Genomic DNA, 17,618 nt, shown 5'->3' with positions numbered 1-17,618 from the left:
ATACTGGTTGTATTAGTGAAGGTACCCATGGTGACTTGAATACAACTTTGTCAAAACCCATTTCTTCTTTTCCAGCTCTGCCTTCAATCTGGAGTGTTATTTTCCTGAGTTCCCATGGTAGATTGGTTGATCTTCCTTAGACATGTAACCTGATGGACCAATAATAGAGAGGTTTTCCTACAAGTCTTTTTTTTTTTTTTTTTTTTTTTTTTTTTTGTACTGGGCGTTGAACCCAGGGTGCTTAGCCACTGAACCACATCCCCAGCCCTTTTTATTTTGAGACAGGGTCTCTCTAAATTGCTTAGGACCTCACTAAGTTGCTGAGACTGACTTTGAACTTGCAATCCTACTCCAGACTCCTGAGTTGCTGGGATTGCAGATGTGTACCACTGTGCCTGGCACAGCTCTGTCTTTACAAATACTCAAAATTTAACTCTTAGAAGAAGCCATTACAGAAGTTTGCTGTCACAATTAAAATTTGCCTATTGTTTTGACTGTTTTATGTCTCTTAGTCATCTCTCTTTCTCTCCATAGTTCTATAGCATGCTTCGGAGAGTAGTGAATAGTGGTCCTGTCTGAATTCTCTGTATGTAGTTTCTCCCTTTTTGAGTGGAGATGAAAAGAGTGCCGGGCTGACTCACTTCCCATTCCTCCAAGGACCATTCGTTCTTCTTTAGGAGAGTTATGTTCAAAATTGTAGCCACTGGTTTCACACAGATACAAAAATTGTGTAAATGAATTAAAATTAAATTAAATTTAAGATCTGTGTCCCTGTCATGCTGGTCACATTTGAAGTACCCTGTAACTACACATGACCAATGGTTACCATATTGGACAGCAGATACATAGATCATTTACAGTGAAGGTTCAATGTTTTTCTTTTGGGGTTTAAACTGAACTGACTCTTGAGTCTTGGCTTTTTCACCACTCTGTGGCCTTTGGCATTTGGGTTACACCTACAAGTTGGCTTCCTACAGAGTATAATCTACCCCCTTTTAAGTAGGATTTGATAGTGGCCTAGAGAAAACTAGTCCGGGGGAACTCCCTCAAGGTGCTGAAAATGTCGCATACTAATTTCCTATTGCTCCTTTCATACAGAGGGCACTGGAATGCACTAATGCATTTAGCCTATCAATTAGCTTCTTTTTTACATTCATTCATTATTATTATGCCTCAGTAAATCAAGGAAGCATTTATTAACCTCCCACTAAGTACTTGGTACTGTGCCTCAGACTGGGGGCACTGAGACCCAGCTGCTCTCAAAGGTTGCTCTCTTTAGGTTATATAAGACTTAATGACAATAATGAGGATAGCAGGGACAAAAGTAACCTTTTTACCCAGGTAATTGATAGGCTTACATGTGTTTTCATTTAAGCCTTTTAACATCTTTTGTTCAGAGTAAGGTCATATTGGTCCTACTAAATTTAGACCATTTATTTTACTTTGGCATTTTTGATGCTTTTTTTTTTTTTTGATCACTGATAAAGTAAAAGCTGAATGAGGACAAACAAGAAAAAGTAAGTGGCTCATGAGTCAATTTTCTATTTGACAGTTGAAATTCACACTCAATTGATGTTTATGTAAAATGCCTAGCTTTCTATTTTTATTGAGCTCACTATTTTCTTCCAACAATAGAACCTATATTCTGCCTAGTACATAATATTCTATAAATAGCAATTTTAAGGATCAATCTTAAATGTTGCCAGATTTAATACAGGTTTCCTCACATTAAGATTAACAGCTTAAAACAGCAAAAATTTATCATCTCACTGTTAATATTGTAAATTAGAAATCTGTCTGTCATGCATCTCACCAGGCTGAATTCCAGGTGTCGACTTATTTGTGTTTCTTCCTGAAAACTCAAGAAGAGAGTCAGTTTTCTTGCTCCTTCAAGCTTTTGACAGAATTAAGTTCTATAAAGTTGTAGGTCTGAAGTCCCTATTTCTTTCTGGCTGTCATCCTTGGGCTATTTCCAGCTCTTGAGCTACTCACATTCCTTGACTCCTGGTCCCCTTCCTTCACATTCAGTGCTTTTAAAAGGCACATTGATCATGTACAACCACAAGAATGGGATCCTAATTTAGAATATGTTATACTCCATGTTTGTATAATATGTCAAAATACACTCGACTGTCATGTATGTATATCTAAAAAGTATAAATTAAAAAAAAAGAAAAAAAAAGACTCATTAAATTCCTCTTATGACTCAAAAAGTTCCTGCCTTTTTGGTCACATCTCTCACATTGAGATTCTCTGCTTAACTAGGAGAATCTTTTACAGGGATCATGAACTTAGATTGGGCCTATTCGAATAATTTGGGAGAATCTTCCCACTTTAGGATCCATAGTTCGATCATGTATACAAAGTTTCTCTTGCCTAAGAAGGTAAAATATTATGGCATAGACGTTTTTCATGGGGTGGTAGAGAGTCATTTGATGTGACACATTCCTCTAGATTAATTCTTTATATTTTATTAAGCAAAAATACCTTATTTGAAAATGTACCTTATTTGAAGAGGATATTTAAGATCTTGCCACCTTTGTGTAAATGATTTCCTTAATTTGCTTCTGGAGACTAAATATCTGGGGGAGACAAGAAACCTGAAGAAAGAAATAGAGAATATGAAGAAATGTAGGAGATGGAATGCACAGAAAATCTTTGCTTCTTAAGTGTTTTCTATTGTTTCCGGATGAAGTATATTCATATGATAGTACAATTTGGAGTACATTGATAAAATATCACCAAGATATCTTTGAATTAACCATTTAATCATATTTCTTTTTCTTTCTTTTTTTTTTTTGAGAAAAAGAAAAAAAAAAAGTTTTATTGCTTTGCTAGCAAAGGAGAAATACAGGGGACTCCTGTCCCAGAGGCTGTGATTCTGCCCATCAGCAGGAACAGGGACTTTTAAAGAGGTGATTGAAAGGTTACATTCCACATGTTCTCTGGAGTTATTAGTTACTTGTTAATTTGGGAGACAGTCGTTTCTGAGATCTTCTGATACTATACCCATCTGGTTTACACCCAGCATTCCTATGGTGGGTGTATACTCAAGGACAGATAAATCTGCCTAAGACAGGGAAAAAAGTTAATCCTATTTCCGCTGAGGATTTACTCATATTTCACCTTTTCAAAAATGAGAAAACCTATTCAGAAATGGTATTATAATTATGAAAATAAATATCTGAAATTGAACACTGCCAGAATAATCTTACCCAATTGTAGATCCTTTTTGTAGTATATTCAACAGCTTCCCCCCACCTATTAGATAAGAATTTACTAATATTTGATCTTTATTATATCAATAGAATCTGTTTTATTTTAGCGTTGTTGCCATTTATATATTCATCAGAAGTCCACACTCATTTTTAATTTAGTATGTAAAATATTATGTTAACAATGATTCTGGACTATTATCTGTTTTAAATATTGTACAGTGATGCTCTATTTTGTAATGAACAGTATTATAATAGTTTTTGAGAAAGCTTCTAGCATTTACCTTTTTTATCTTTCATTTTATTTATCTTATTAGCTAAGAAACCTTTCCAGCTTGGACTTACGTCATATCACTGAACTGGATAATGAAACTGTGATGGAAATTGTCAAGAGGTGCAAAAATCTTAGTTCTCTCAATCTCTGTCTGAACTGGATCATAAATGACAGGTAACTGTTGTAACATCTTAAAAACACTTTTCCAGAGGAAAGCATGTAGCAAATACTAATTGTCATAACAAGGCACATCAACTTTAAGTAAAATTGAATGCAGCTGTGCCTTTTCAAATTGATAAGCTTAAGTTTTGAATATTCTCTAGGTGTTTACTTTTAATTCATCTGTTGCTTATAAATGCTGCAAAGTTTTTATATGCTCTAAGACAAATGGTGGCCTAAACAACTACAGTAGTAGTCTATTCATTCTTTCCTTTATTACCCATCCAGGATATATTGATTGTCTTTTTAATATTTTTGTGTTTTTTGTGGTTGATTTTGCTGTATGTTTATCAAGGAAAATGAGAAATTATCTCAAACATAATGTGTTTATTATGACATTCTTGTTGATGACATTTTACACTTTGAATATTTTGTTTTGAAAATGAAAGTTATTTAATATATAATATATAATATATAATATAATATATAATTATATATATAATAATATATATAATTATATATAATATATAATATATAGTGTAAAACTGCATGAGATGGAAAGTCTTATAAATAATGATAAATCCGTTTTTCTTTGAAATATGACCTAATGGAAGAAAAAAATGTAGACAAACTCTCAGGGGCAATTGCATAGTAGTACTGGCACTACTGATTAGTTGAGGTAGGTTTGTAGACAGAATTCTTGCCCACTAACTTTTCAAGAATTTTTTAAAATACCTTTATTTTCTTTATTTATTTTTATGTGGTGATGGGGATCAAACCCAGTGCCTCACATGTGCTAGGCAAGTACTCTACCACTGAGCTACAAACCCAGCCCTCAATTTTTTTTAAAAAGATAAGTTACCAAAAATATTTTACTTTCAAAATACAAAGCACTATTTTAGCTAAAATTAAAACTTATTTATATGGAATTAATTTTTATAAATAGAAATAATTTGTTATATTTATCAGATAATGCTTTAAATTCAAGACTCCCTGCCCCCCACTTTTAATCTCCTTTTATACTTCAAAAATGAAATCGTATAGATCCCATGTTCCCCAATTATGGGAATTTCTAATGACATTTTCTTAGATTATCCTGAATAACTCTTTACTTGACTCCTGAATAAAAATTTTGCTAGTATTTATTTATTTTAAATGTTTATAATTTTAACATACATAAAATAATAATTGTACATATTTATGGGGTACCATGTGATATTTTGATACCTGTTCACATTGTCTAATGTTTAAATCAGGTTAAAGATATCTATCTTTTCTATATTGACCTATTTCTTCCTGGTGAAAACATTCAATGGTGAAATAGTACATTATCATTATTTATTGTTACCCAACTGTGCAAGAGCACATTAGGACTTCTTACTCCTATCTAACTATGACTTATTACCCATTGATCAACTTCTCACCCAGCTTCTGGTAATTAGCATAGTACTCTTAACTTATATGAAATCAGTTTTTTTGTATTCTTATCTAATTGAGATTATGCAGTTCTTGTCCTTCTGTGCCTGACTTATTTCATTTAACATGATGGTCTCTAGGTCCATCCATATTGTCATAAATGACAGAATTTCATACATTTCATATCTGAATAGTACATATATACTACATTTTCTTTATTCATCAGTTGATGAACATTTAGTTGTTTCCATTTCTTGACTATTATGATATGCTTCAATAGATGTGGGAATGCAAATGTCCCTTTGACATATGAATTTCATTTACTTTGGATATATACACAGTGATAGGATTGCTGGATCACATGGTTGTCCTACTTTGAATTTTTTGAGTAAACTCCAGTTTTCTATAACAGCTGTACCTACTGACATTCTGACCAACAGTGTGAAAAGATTGTCTTCTCCACAGATTTGCTAGTGCTTGTTATCTGTTTTTTTTTTTTTTTTTTTTAAAGTAATAGTCATTCTTATTGGGGTGAGGTAATAGCTCATTTCCCTGTTGATTAGAGATATTGAGAATTTTATAATATACCTGTTGGCCATTTGTATGTTTTCTTTTGAGAAATGTCTATAAGGGTCTTTTGCCCATTTTTTGATTGAGTTGTTTTTTTTTTCTGTGACTTCCTTATGTATCTTAGATAATATTGAAAATTTATCCCTTGTTAATTGTGTAGATTGAGAACATTTTCTCCCATCTTTCCACTTTGTTTTCTTTGCTGTACAGAAGCTTTTAGGTTTGATATAATCCCATTTGTGTACTTTTGCTTGTTTCTTGCACCTTTAGGATCTTGTTCAAAAAATTCTTGCCCATTCCAGTGGTATGAAGCATTTCCCCTAATGTTTTCCAGTGGTTTCATATTTGCAGGTCTTATGTTTAAGTTTTTAATCCATAACTATTTTTCTTATAAAACTTACTAATATTTCAAATATTCAAATTGTCTTGAAAACTTTACTAATGTAGCATGGACACATGGGCAACATTTATAAAAAGCAATTATTGTGCTCTAGTAATATTCACTATATGAAGCATATCAAAATCGAGGGAAAATTGATAGTAATTTAAATGTTAAAATTTATCTCTATAATTGACATTTTTCTATCTAGGCAATTATGTAACAAAATAATCTTTAAAAAGCTTTTCATAATAATAAAATTAAGTAAATAAAATTATTTTGTAGTTTTAGTTGTTTAACATTAGCTTAATACTGAGATAACTTTTTTAGTGATTCATTGTATTAAAGGGAAAAAAAAACCTGTTTCTTCAAAGAAGATATATTCCATAACAATTTTCTGTGTATCTGTCCTGTGTAGGAAAGTCAGTAATTGAAGAATACTATAATTGTTAAATAAGATGCAGTCCATATATGCTTTTATGGATTGTCTCCTAAATAAATATTTGCATAAGTTCGTGTCAATTGAACAAAGAAGTCCAGAAACTTACAGTCTTTCAGATCTTTAAATGCTCATTTAGCTGTAACTGGGTGACTTACAGAATCAAAAAGTGGGTGGCCCTCACAGTGCCTTTCCTTCTCTTTGTTAGGCTTCATGTTCTGAAACCTTATGCAGTTTCAATCATTTCTTTTCCTCCTTAACTGTACTGGTTATTTGGTGTTTGATCCTAAATATACATGCTGTGGAGATTTATTTGCAGAGAATGAAAGTATATTTTTATGTGTTTAATGGAAAAGTTTGGATTAATTGAGAAAACATGCATGTTAATGAGGTTGAGAAGTAGAGTTTTAAAGATCAGACTCTTTTAGGTTTTAATTACACTACTTGCACTTATCCTGTGTACTATAATAGAACTTTCAAACATTAAAACCCACTTTACAGTATCATCTAAATTACTCATCTCATTGTTCTTGCCACACTGTATTACTAAGCTAAGTAATATTTGTAATTATATTGGTATAAATCTGGGACTTCCTATCAGACCTAATTAAAATTTCAGCACTTAGCTGAGATGGGTTAGTGACCTTTCATATAGAGGGCACTGGAATGCACTAATGCATTTAGCCTATCAATTAGCTTCTTTTTTACATTCATTCATTATTATTATGCCTCAGTAAATCAAGGAAGCATTTATTAACCTCCCACTAAATACTTGGTACTGTGCCTCAGACTGGGGGCACTGAGACCCAGCTGCTCTCAAAGGTTGCTCTCTTTAGGTTATATAAGACTTAATGACAATAATGAGGATAGCAGGGACAAAAGTAACCTTTATTACCCAGGTAATTGATAGGCTTACATGTGTTTTCATTTAAGCCTTTTAACATCTTTTGTTCAGAGTAAGGTCATATTGGTCCTACTAAATTTAGACCATTTATTTTACTTTGGCATTTTTGATGCTTTTTTTTTTGATCACTGATAAAGTAAAAGCTGAATGAGGACAAACAAGAAAAAGTAAGTGGCTCATGAGTCAATTTTCCATTTGATAGCTGAAATTCACACTCAATTGATGTTTATGTAAAATGCCTAGCTTTCTATTTTTATTGAGCTCATTATTTTCTTCCAACAATAGAACCTATATTCTGCCTAGTACATAATATTCTATAAATAGCAATTTTAAGGATCAATCTTAAATGTTGCTAGATTTAATACAGGTTTCCTCACATTAAGATTAACTGATTCTAGTCTCCATTATTTTTATAGATTTTTAGAGTTCTTATCTGTGAATATTTTTTGAAGTTCAAAAGTTTAAAAACATTAATTGAGGCACATTTCTGTATGCTCATGGTATCTGCTAGTGTGTTGTGGTATTGCAGTTGATCTGTTTGAGGCATGCTGTTCTTTATCTTTGTTTTTCAGAAGGCACTTTTTGTGTTGTGAGAGTTAAACAGCATGATATTTTCTTGTATTCAGAAGGATGGTCTCATAGTCATTTGACATTTACCATTGCTTTTGAATACAAATAAAATCCAGTGTTTTATGAAAAGAGAACACTGACTATTTCTATCAATGATTTAAATTAAACATCTGGTTATTATGTCTCTTTCCCTGTCTCTGACTATAAGTTTATTGTAATGTTTATTTGTACTTGATATAAATCTTTTGGTATTTTACATCTAATTTGGTCTTCAGTGTATTCGTATATTTGACACAGTGCTCCAAAGCAGCATGTTTTATATGTAAAAAACTGAATGATTCTGAGCATTGTTACAGAAATATGTTTATCATTTTGTGGCAATAAGTATTAAATTCAATATCATTGACTTCAATAGATCTTTACAAAAACTATTTTTAATTTTTAAATCCATTGTCAAAGAGGCAATCTCCCCATTTTCAATTTTTAACTTTGATTCTGAAAAAAAAAAACCATCTAGTCCTACTATTTGTATCCTCATTATCAAATATTATCAAATGATCTTTTCATTTAAAAGTTGACAATACTTGCCTATGAATTAGGAGCAATTATTAAAGGATAATAATATAAGAGAGATGAAGGATTCTTTAGCATCTACTAGCTAACATCATAAAGCATAACAAAAGCCAGGGTTTTTCATTGCTATAACAAAATATCAGAGGCTGTTAATATATAATGAAAAAAGATTTATCTAGGTAGGGCTGGAAATCTAAAATAAAATGTCCCATGTGTTTCACCTCTGGTGAGGTCCCCATTGTATCATGGTGGCAGAAATACTTGCAGAAGAGATCTCATGGTGACCAAGGAAACCAGAGGAAAAGTTCAGGGGTCAGGCTTGCCTTTTTATAACAACTTATTCTTGTAGAAACCCCAACTGAGGTCTCATGAGAACCACCATAATCTGTCTGAGGATAGCACCCCCAAAGAGGTAACCACCTCCCAGTGGGCTCCATTCCTTTAAAGATTCCACTAGCTCAACACTGCCACTCTGAGCACCAAGCTCCTAACACGTGAATCTTTGGAAGACAACTTAAACCAAGTCCAAACCATAGCAGTGGTTGTTGAAGTGAATTATGTTGCCATAATTTGCCGTGTGTCTATTTTATTTATGTGAAGGGAGCTATTGCATGAATGCATACTCCAAAATTTGGAGAATTGCAAATCTTAGACTGTTGTGACTAGTTTACTATATAATAAAGTTGACAACATATTGCTAATTCCCCTTATATGTCCTGAAGTTTAAAATAATAACTATGGATATTTTCTATTTAAATAAAAATTTCAAATAAGACCATTTGAAGTTTGTTTGGTATATACAATATTTTAAAAAATTGAATTAGTTGTTAGCACATTAAAAATTTGAATAGTTCACGTAAGAATTCTGAATTTGGATCTTTTGAAAAAGTTTTGGATCCTGCAACACAATTTTACAGAATGGGGAATGGGCTATTTTCTTGAACTTCTTCCCAGTTCGTCACTTTTTGCACCAGGCATGACCTCGCTTTCATATTATCTCTCACTTTAGTCTACAATCTGAATTCTCCTTTAAAACCCAGAATGTAGAGATTTTTAGGTATTTCATATTTTAAGTCAGATAGTTATTTTAGAGTATGACAAGATGTATGACAGATAATTGAGACTTAATTGGTCTGCCTAAATTAGTTTTTTGTTATTTCAGACACCAGAACTTTGACCACTTGGTATAAGTTAACAAAAGGAAACAATTCAGCTTACAATAAGTTAAAAGCCTTAGTATTTATTGATGGCCTTTTAAGATGGAAAACTTAGTCTCAGGATAAGATAAAGAAAGTTGAACTAGTTTGCTAAACTCCTTTCAACTTCAGATCTATCATTTAACGTTATTGATTTTGCTTCTGGAGATTAACCACAGAGACTTGGACATCTAAGCATGTACTCTTACCACTCACCTATAACTTCAGCCCATAAGGTTGGTTGTTTTTAAATGAATTCATTGGTAGTGCTTAGTATTTCATTCAGGATTCCTTTGTTTTTTGTATTAAAGAATCTTAATACTATTTTTTCTCTTTTCTTATAGAAAAAGCCCTATTTAGTCTTTTGAGTTTATTCAGGTTAGAGTTGTAACATGATAGGTTACTTTTCCACCCTGTGTAGTGAGACTGACGGTACCTGGCTCATGTAAAACTCAATGAGGCTTTATATAAAGATTTTTCTAACTCCCTTGATCTTCTCTTAATGTTTATTCTGTTTCTTTCTTCAAATTTCCGTTGATTCAATAAAAAACGGTGATATTTAGAAATAAAGTTCAGAAAGGATTTGAGCAGGTGTTGGTGTTATAAAATATTTGCTGAGTGCCCATTGTGTTTTATTTCCAGAATTGTTTTTGTGAACATATGCTATATATTGTATTTATAAGTGTTCCAGCACTGGGTGGATAATCTACCATCTTCTAGTGAATGTCATGTCACAGTGGACTTAGAATTTTATTTCATTTCAATCCCCTAATATTACTTAATTCTCCTAGAGACTCAGATTTAAAGATTGCCCAAGGGTACCAAACCTATCCATTAAATCCAGCAGGCATAGTTGAATTTGAGCTTGAGAATATTTTGATTTCTATTAAAGTTAAGTGGTCTGGAGAAGAGGAATACCTTTCACCTTTGAGTATTGAGTGTAGAGTATGACCAGTTTTCTCTTATAAAAACTAAGGAAATAAAAACTTGGAAATAAAGAGGAAGCAAAAATAATGCTGATTATTTTAATGGCATGGTGGTTCTTGCCTGTACCCATCTATTCTAGGGGCTAAGGCAAGAGGATCACTTGAACTCAGATGACCAGTACCCATCTACTCTAGGGGCTAAGGCAAGAGGATCACTTGAACTCAGATGACCAGCGCCAGCCTGGGAAACATAGTGAGACCTCATCATTAAGAAGAACAAAACAATAATAATGCTTACTATTGAAGCGACTTCCTGATGGTATTTTCAGCAGCACTGTTCTTCTTCAGTGGAATGCAGAGCAGTCTGACTGAATACTTTTGGTCCCTAATAACATGGCTGGGCTGGCTAGTTGGAACTTTAGTAAAACTGAGTTTTAACTTAATTCTGTAATCCACTGAATATTTTTGTTTTTATTGTATGACTTTCATATTTTTGCCAAAAGAATAATGAAATATATTTTACTGAGTCCTGGGAGACTTCAGGATCAGAAAAACATCTTTCTGAGCAAGTGATGTTAGTTTGAAGTAGGCATATTTTAACATTGTCTTATATTTACATATTCACAATTATTTGTTAGACCATCCCTAGAATGATAGTATGGTATTGAAGCAACCAGTATCCAGGCTTCCAGCCCATCTGCAAAAGTGCTGTCTTCTGTGTTTTTCTATCCATTAACCCTCTCTTTAAAACTGTACTTGGTTTTGAAGGTCTAGTGAGGTCAGAGTGTATAATACCCTCCCACAACCCCTTTTCTTCTTTTCTGGAGTAAGGATAATAACAATAGCTAAAAATAGGTACTGATTTACTACAATCTGTATCAGACATTGTTCCATTTAATCTCTGCAACAACCCTGAGAAAGAAATTATAAACTCCAGACCAAGGAATTAAAGCCTAGAGATGTTGGACAGCTCACAACTAGGGAAGACAGGACCAGAACCCATTTTTGTATGCCTTTAAAACCCAAACTGCAACCACTAAGGGCTCCTTATCTCCAGTACCTTATTCTGCCTCAGACCTAAGGGGATCATATGTCTGGGTAGGCTCAGGAAAGTCTCACACCATGCCTGTCCTCTTGGTATTCTTTGATTTTTAATATTTGTGCTGCTCCTGCTCCCTTCTGAGGTCCTAAATGTTTTACCTTTAATAATAAGGTAATGTGGTTATTAGACCTCAGCAGACTATGCTTGATAGCTCTGAACATCATATAGAAGTTATCTTCTCTTTTCCCTATAGCATATCTAAAAGGTGACAAGTTTTGGATATTTCATTATACATGTGCAGTTGAAGATTTTTTAAACAACGTATTTTGTAATAAGAAGTATTTTTTCCAAACAATTCCATTTGTAAATACTCTTCATTTCTTATGAAATTTCTTGAGGAAAAGTAGAAAGTCTTGTCTATTTTTGTACCACACCTGACTCATAGTTAGTCTCAAAAAAATTTCACATATGAATTTTGTATAGTTATTTAAGTATGTAATGGGACACATTTATTTCACTTTCTGTGAATATTTCTTGTCATTTTTAGCAAATAACCATTACCAACTAAAGGAGAATACTGGATACATACTGTGTCTTTCAGTTAAAGAAAAGGAAGTTAATTTCATTGATGGTTTCAGTACCTTTGGTAAAAAATGATTGGCATGACTAATCTGTATACTTTTTTATATACATATGATTTTTCAAATATTTGGTGGTATTTTTCTACAAAAGGTGAAATTTCTTTGACAAAATGATGTATGTATTTAGCCTCACATAAGAGTCTTACTGTATTCAAATTTAAAAGAAGTCTGTCAGTTGTTTAGTAGTAGTATTGAATATCAGCTGTTATTGATTCTTTCAGTATTTCTAGTTACTAATATCATTTTTAAGGAACTGCTAATTATCCTGTAACCCCAAAGTTTTTAATCTAGTAAAATCACTTAAAAGGAAAATCTGTATGAGAGGCATATTATCCCAGCCTACTTGATTTTTAATTACAGTTCTGGAAATGAGAAGGAAACTGGATTTGTTGTGAATGAGTTTGTTCTAGTGGTTCTCCAAGTTCATATTATGTTGTCTAATAGAATAATGTGAATCTTTATTACAGTACTAACATGTAATCATAATTTTAACTTCTATATTTCTTTGGTACTGAGTGAACAATAATGTGATAAGTGAACATTTCTACAAATAATAGAGTTTCTATTGAGTTATACTATGGGTATTCCTGAATGTGTTACTCTAAATATTGCTACTAACTTTGTTTTCCAGGCAATATAAAGATGAATAAACAGATATATAATAAGTATTAGTAGGAGGGTTTTTGTTTTTTGTTTGTTTGATTATGGCACCAGGGATTGAACCCAGGTCCCATGAATACTAAGTACGTGTTCTTCTACAAACTACACCCCAGCAAAGTTTGTAGGATTTAAAACAAAAGAAAACAAAACTTGTTTTCTATGTTATGAAATAAAAATTCATGATCAAATTTTGGGAGAGACTAGGATACATTTTATTTGATGATGAATAAAGTTCTATGAGCCTATGGTTTTGGCTCAAATTTTTTAAGTTGCCAACAATGAAGGAAATCTTCATTTTTTAAATGAAAACAATAGTTTATTGACTACTTGGATGAATTTTACCATTTCCCACCTCACTTTTTTCTAAGAGTTGTTTATGCTTACTCCCTCAAACTGGAAATGATAATTAAATTACTCACTGTTGTCAAAATTTTTAAATGTATGATAAATGAAGCCCAGTAAATAGTGAAAATATGAAAAAGGTGATTAAATCTGACAATTCTTGTAAAAGGCTTGAGATGATAAATATCTCCTGTGATTAGTTATTAATTTAGTGCAAGGGATTTTACTTCATCCTAAAGTATTTTATGAACAGTGGCATAAAGAAATATTTCATAAAATAGGTACACATATGTTTAACCAGAGAAAAATTGCTGGGACTTGATTGGTAATAATTAAAAATGGCAGACCTGACTTGCATGTAACTGGCTTATTTTCTGTATGATAGTCCTTTTAGAAATTAAGAAAGGGGGTAGTTTCCTGAAGACATGAAGAATGACAGAATACTTTTAGCTTAAACCCTTTTGCCTCATGAAAATGGAAAAGTTTTATGTATATAATTCCTCAACTGATAAAATATTTACTTTAAAACAATGTAAAACAGCTCCTTACTTATTGAAGTATGAATAAAAGCAAAATATACATTAACACAAGTACATTGCAACTAATAATTTCTCTTAAAATTGAATATGAAATTCTTTATATTTAAAGAAAAGATGAAATAATAATGGTGGTTATATGAAGTGGTACATCACATTTTTCTCTAACTGAATTCATGGCACATCCCTCTGTTGGTGGCATATATCGTTGTGTGGCCATTTGCTATTTTAAGTCTCTGTCCTTTTAAGGAGGTCCTGTGTCCTCATCTTTGGGCCTCTTACTTTTGTTTCACTTCCTTTCCCCAAAACCATGCCTGAGGCCCTGCTCTGAGAAGTTAACTTTTATACATGTATATTGAAAGAATTATAAATTCTGCTTTTGTAGGATGAGTAAATCTGCTTTTAAATTTGTTTCAAACATTAGCTGAAATCCAGTCAAATGCTCCCTTTCTTCTAGATTTATTTTTTTTCTGAATGAAGCTGATATTTAATAAACTAAGGATTTAATGTCATGGTCTGTATTCAGATAGAGCTTGCTTTATGTATTGTATGCTCTTTATTTGAAAGCCATAGTCTCATTATTTCAATAAATAGAGTTTTAATATTCAGTGATTGTGTTTTGTCCTTGTATTAGGGACTTCAGAATACTTTTAAATGAAGAACTAGAAACCTAACTTGACTTTCTTATTAATTGAAAAAAGGAAAAGGAAATAGTTACAGCATTTGCTCTTTTCCTTGGTGAGAAAAGTCTGGATATATGAAAAAAAAAATGTTACAAGTTTTTCCTTAGCTATTCTAGTAGTACTTTTAAGTGATGCGCTTTAAATATATGTTTAGTATTTGGTTGATTAATACTATGAACCTAAACATACTAATTAAGACCAGGTTCACATTACAACAATTATCTGGTTAATTGCTCTCATGCAAAAATAGGCTAAAAAAAATCCATCAAAACATCAAGTTGTGAAAGCACTGGCAGGAGTTTCAAAACCACCAAGCATACCTACTGTAAATCACATCAGCAAAGCAATTAATTTAGGCTAATTGCTTTTCTGTTTGTTCAAGATGCTCTTTGGAACTGTCTTAGAATCCTGGCAATTAAGATTAGTAAGCAATATAATTAAAAAATGTTAGAATAATCATTATTTTTCAAAAACGATAACTATTCCATATAACATATAGTGTATCTATCACCCATGTAAAACTTTGAAATAATTAAACAAAAAGGTTATTTTAGACATTTATGAGATGGTTTAAAAAATAAGTTGAGGATAGCTATTCCTGAACTCTATGATATGGTTACCTTAACCCTGTTTTAATTTATTTTGCTGCTGTGACCAAAAGATCTGACCAGAACAATTTTAGAGGATGAAAAGTTTATTTGGAGCTCACAATTTAAGAGGTCTTAGTCCACAGATAGCCAGCATCATTGCTCTGGGCCTAAGGGAGGCAGAACATCACAGCAACAGGAAGCAGCTTAGGACATGACAATCAGAAAGCAGAGACAGCTCTCACTCACCAGGGACAAACTATATACCACAAAGGCTTGCCATCAGTGATCTACCTCCTCCTGGTACACACTCCCTGCCTCTAGATACCACCCAGTTAATCCATTCAAGTGATTAATACACTCATAACTCAACAATTTCACTTCTAAACTTTCTTGTATTTTCTCACACTTGAGCTTTTGGGGAACTACCATATCTAAACCTTAACGACCCCTAATTATCACTTTGAATTGTCTACTTCAAGTAATTCATGCCAAGATGCCTTCATCAATGTGAAGAGAAACAGTTACCAAAAGAGGCATTGGCTAGTGACATTTCCTCTAGAAGAGCATTATTTGGCTTCTCATAACACAATTAAAATTTTAAAATGATTTTCTGGACTATGACAAGAAATTTAGAAATTATTGAGGAAAATATTTGAGATAATTAAGGATAAATATCAAGTTTTATTTTAGACTTTTTTTATTTGTTAATAGAAGTATTATTTACTGTAAGTTTTTATCTTTTCTTAAATCAGTATGACTAGCTCTCTCAGCCTAGCTAATTAACTACATCTCAAGAACCAAATTTTCCTCTAGTGACCATTTTCATGGAGCAGAATAAAAGTATCTGATCTTTTACAATGACATATTTACTTCTTTATGAACTTCATAGTTCTAGAAGTGCTACATAGTCAATCTAGATTCTTAGTGACACTATTTGCTATGGAATGTTCAATTTGAAAGCTGCTTGTAAAAGGTAAAATAGCAAATCAGATAGAAATAAATACATTGATAAGATCATATATAAACGTTTTGAGGACTTTTAGAACATAGAAAACCACCCAACAAACTAAGCAAACCACTTCCCAGTCATTGGTTTTGGATCTTGATCTTCTTTTAAAATCTGTCACTGAGGCAAGCAAAGCAGTGTTACTCCATTTTGGGAAAAATACAAACTAGTACTTCCTTTTATGCCCTTCAAAACTTGAACTCCACAATTCCTTATAGTTGAAAGATAACATAGGTGCTATAAAAATCATCTCATTTTTCAGACTATAGAAGATTGCAAAATAAAGCTACAAGTTTTTCACATCTGTATATGTGACATTGCCTACTTTCCCATTAAGAAGTGAAGTCTGTTTCTCTATCCTTTTGCATCTGGGCTGGCTTTGTTACTTGGTCTGACTAATTGTATATATAGTGGAAATTATGTCATGAGATTTCCAAGTGTTGGCTTCAACTTCTGTTCTTGCCTTTTTGGAATCATTCCATCAACATGTGAATAAGCCTAGACTAGTCTCTCTAAGGATGAGAGACCATATGAAGATATATACGTGTAGCCAGCAGTCAGGACCAACTGTGAGACATGTGAGATCCTCATAGACCGTCCAGTCTCAGTCAAGCCTTCAATTTCCTGGAGTCTCGTATAGTGAAACCAGCAGAAATTTAGCTAGGCCAAAGTCATATCACTGGCCCACAGAGTTATAAGCAAATAAAAGTCCTATTTTTTTTTCTTTTTATTGTAACAAATGGGATACATGTTGTTTCTCTATTTGTACATGGTGTAAAGGCATACCATTTGTGTAATCATAAATTTACATAGGGTAATGTTGTTTGATTCATTCTGCCATTTTTTCCCTTCCCCCCTCCCCTCCCACCCTTCCCCTCCATCTATACAGTCCTTCCTTCCTCCATTCCTGCCCCCCTCCCTAACCCAACTCCAACCCCAACACTAACCCTTCCCACCCCCCATTATGTGTCATCATCCACTTATTAGCGATATCATTCTTCCTTTGGTTTTTGTGATTGGCTTATCTCACTTAGCATGATATTCTCCAGTTTCATCCATTTGCCTGCAAATGCCATAATTTTATCGTTCTTTATGGCTAAGTAATATTCCATTGTATATATATACCACATTTCTTTATCCAATCATCAATTGAAGGACATCTAGGTTGGTTCCACAATCTGGCTATTGTGAACTGAGCAGCTATGAACATTGATGTGGCTGTATCTCTGTAATATGCTGATTTTAAGTCCTTTGGGTATAGGCCAAGGAGTGGGATAGCTGGGTCAAATGGTGGTTCCATTCCAGTTTTCTAAGGAATCTCCACACTGCTTTCCAGAGTGGCTGCACTAATTTGCAGCCCCACCAGCAATGTAAGAGTGTACCTTTCTCCCCACATCCTCGCCAACACCTGTTGTTGCTTGTATTCTTCATAATTGCCATTCTAATTGGGGTGAGATGGAATCTTAGGGTGGTTTTGATTTGCATTTCTCTTATTAC

At 32.9% G+C, this 17,618-nt stretch overlaps 1 protein-coding gene across 1 annotated transcript in view; it reads left to right on the top strand.

Moving 5' to 3' along the window:
• Positions 1-17,618, top strand: part of Fbxl17 (F-box and leucine rich repeat protein 17) — a 515,989-nt gene that overhangs the window by 178,352 nt on the left and 320,019 nt on the right. The window contains exon 6 of the mRNA XM_047555024.1: positions 3,533-3,663. Coding sequence (XP_047410980.1) covers positions 3,533-3,663 — 131 coding nt within the window. The remainder of the gene's footprint in view (positions 1-3,532; positions 3,664-17,618) is intronic.

Source organism: Sciurus carolinensis, chromosome 6, assembly GCF_902686445.1.
Source record: "Sciurus carolinensis chromosome 6, mSciCar1.2, whole genome shotgun sequence".
NCBI lineage: Eukaryota > Metazoa > Chordata > Mammalia > Rodentia > Sciuridae > Sciurus > Sciurus carolinensis.
Note: the sequence above shows the minus strand (reverse complement) of the source record. Positions and strands in the feature narration are given on the sequence as shown.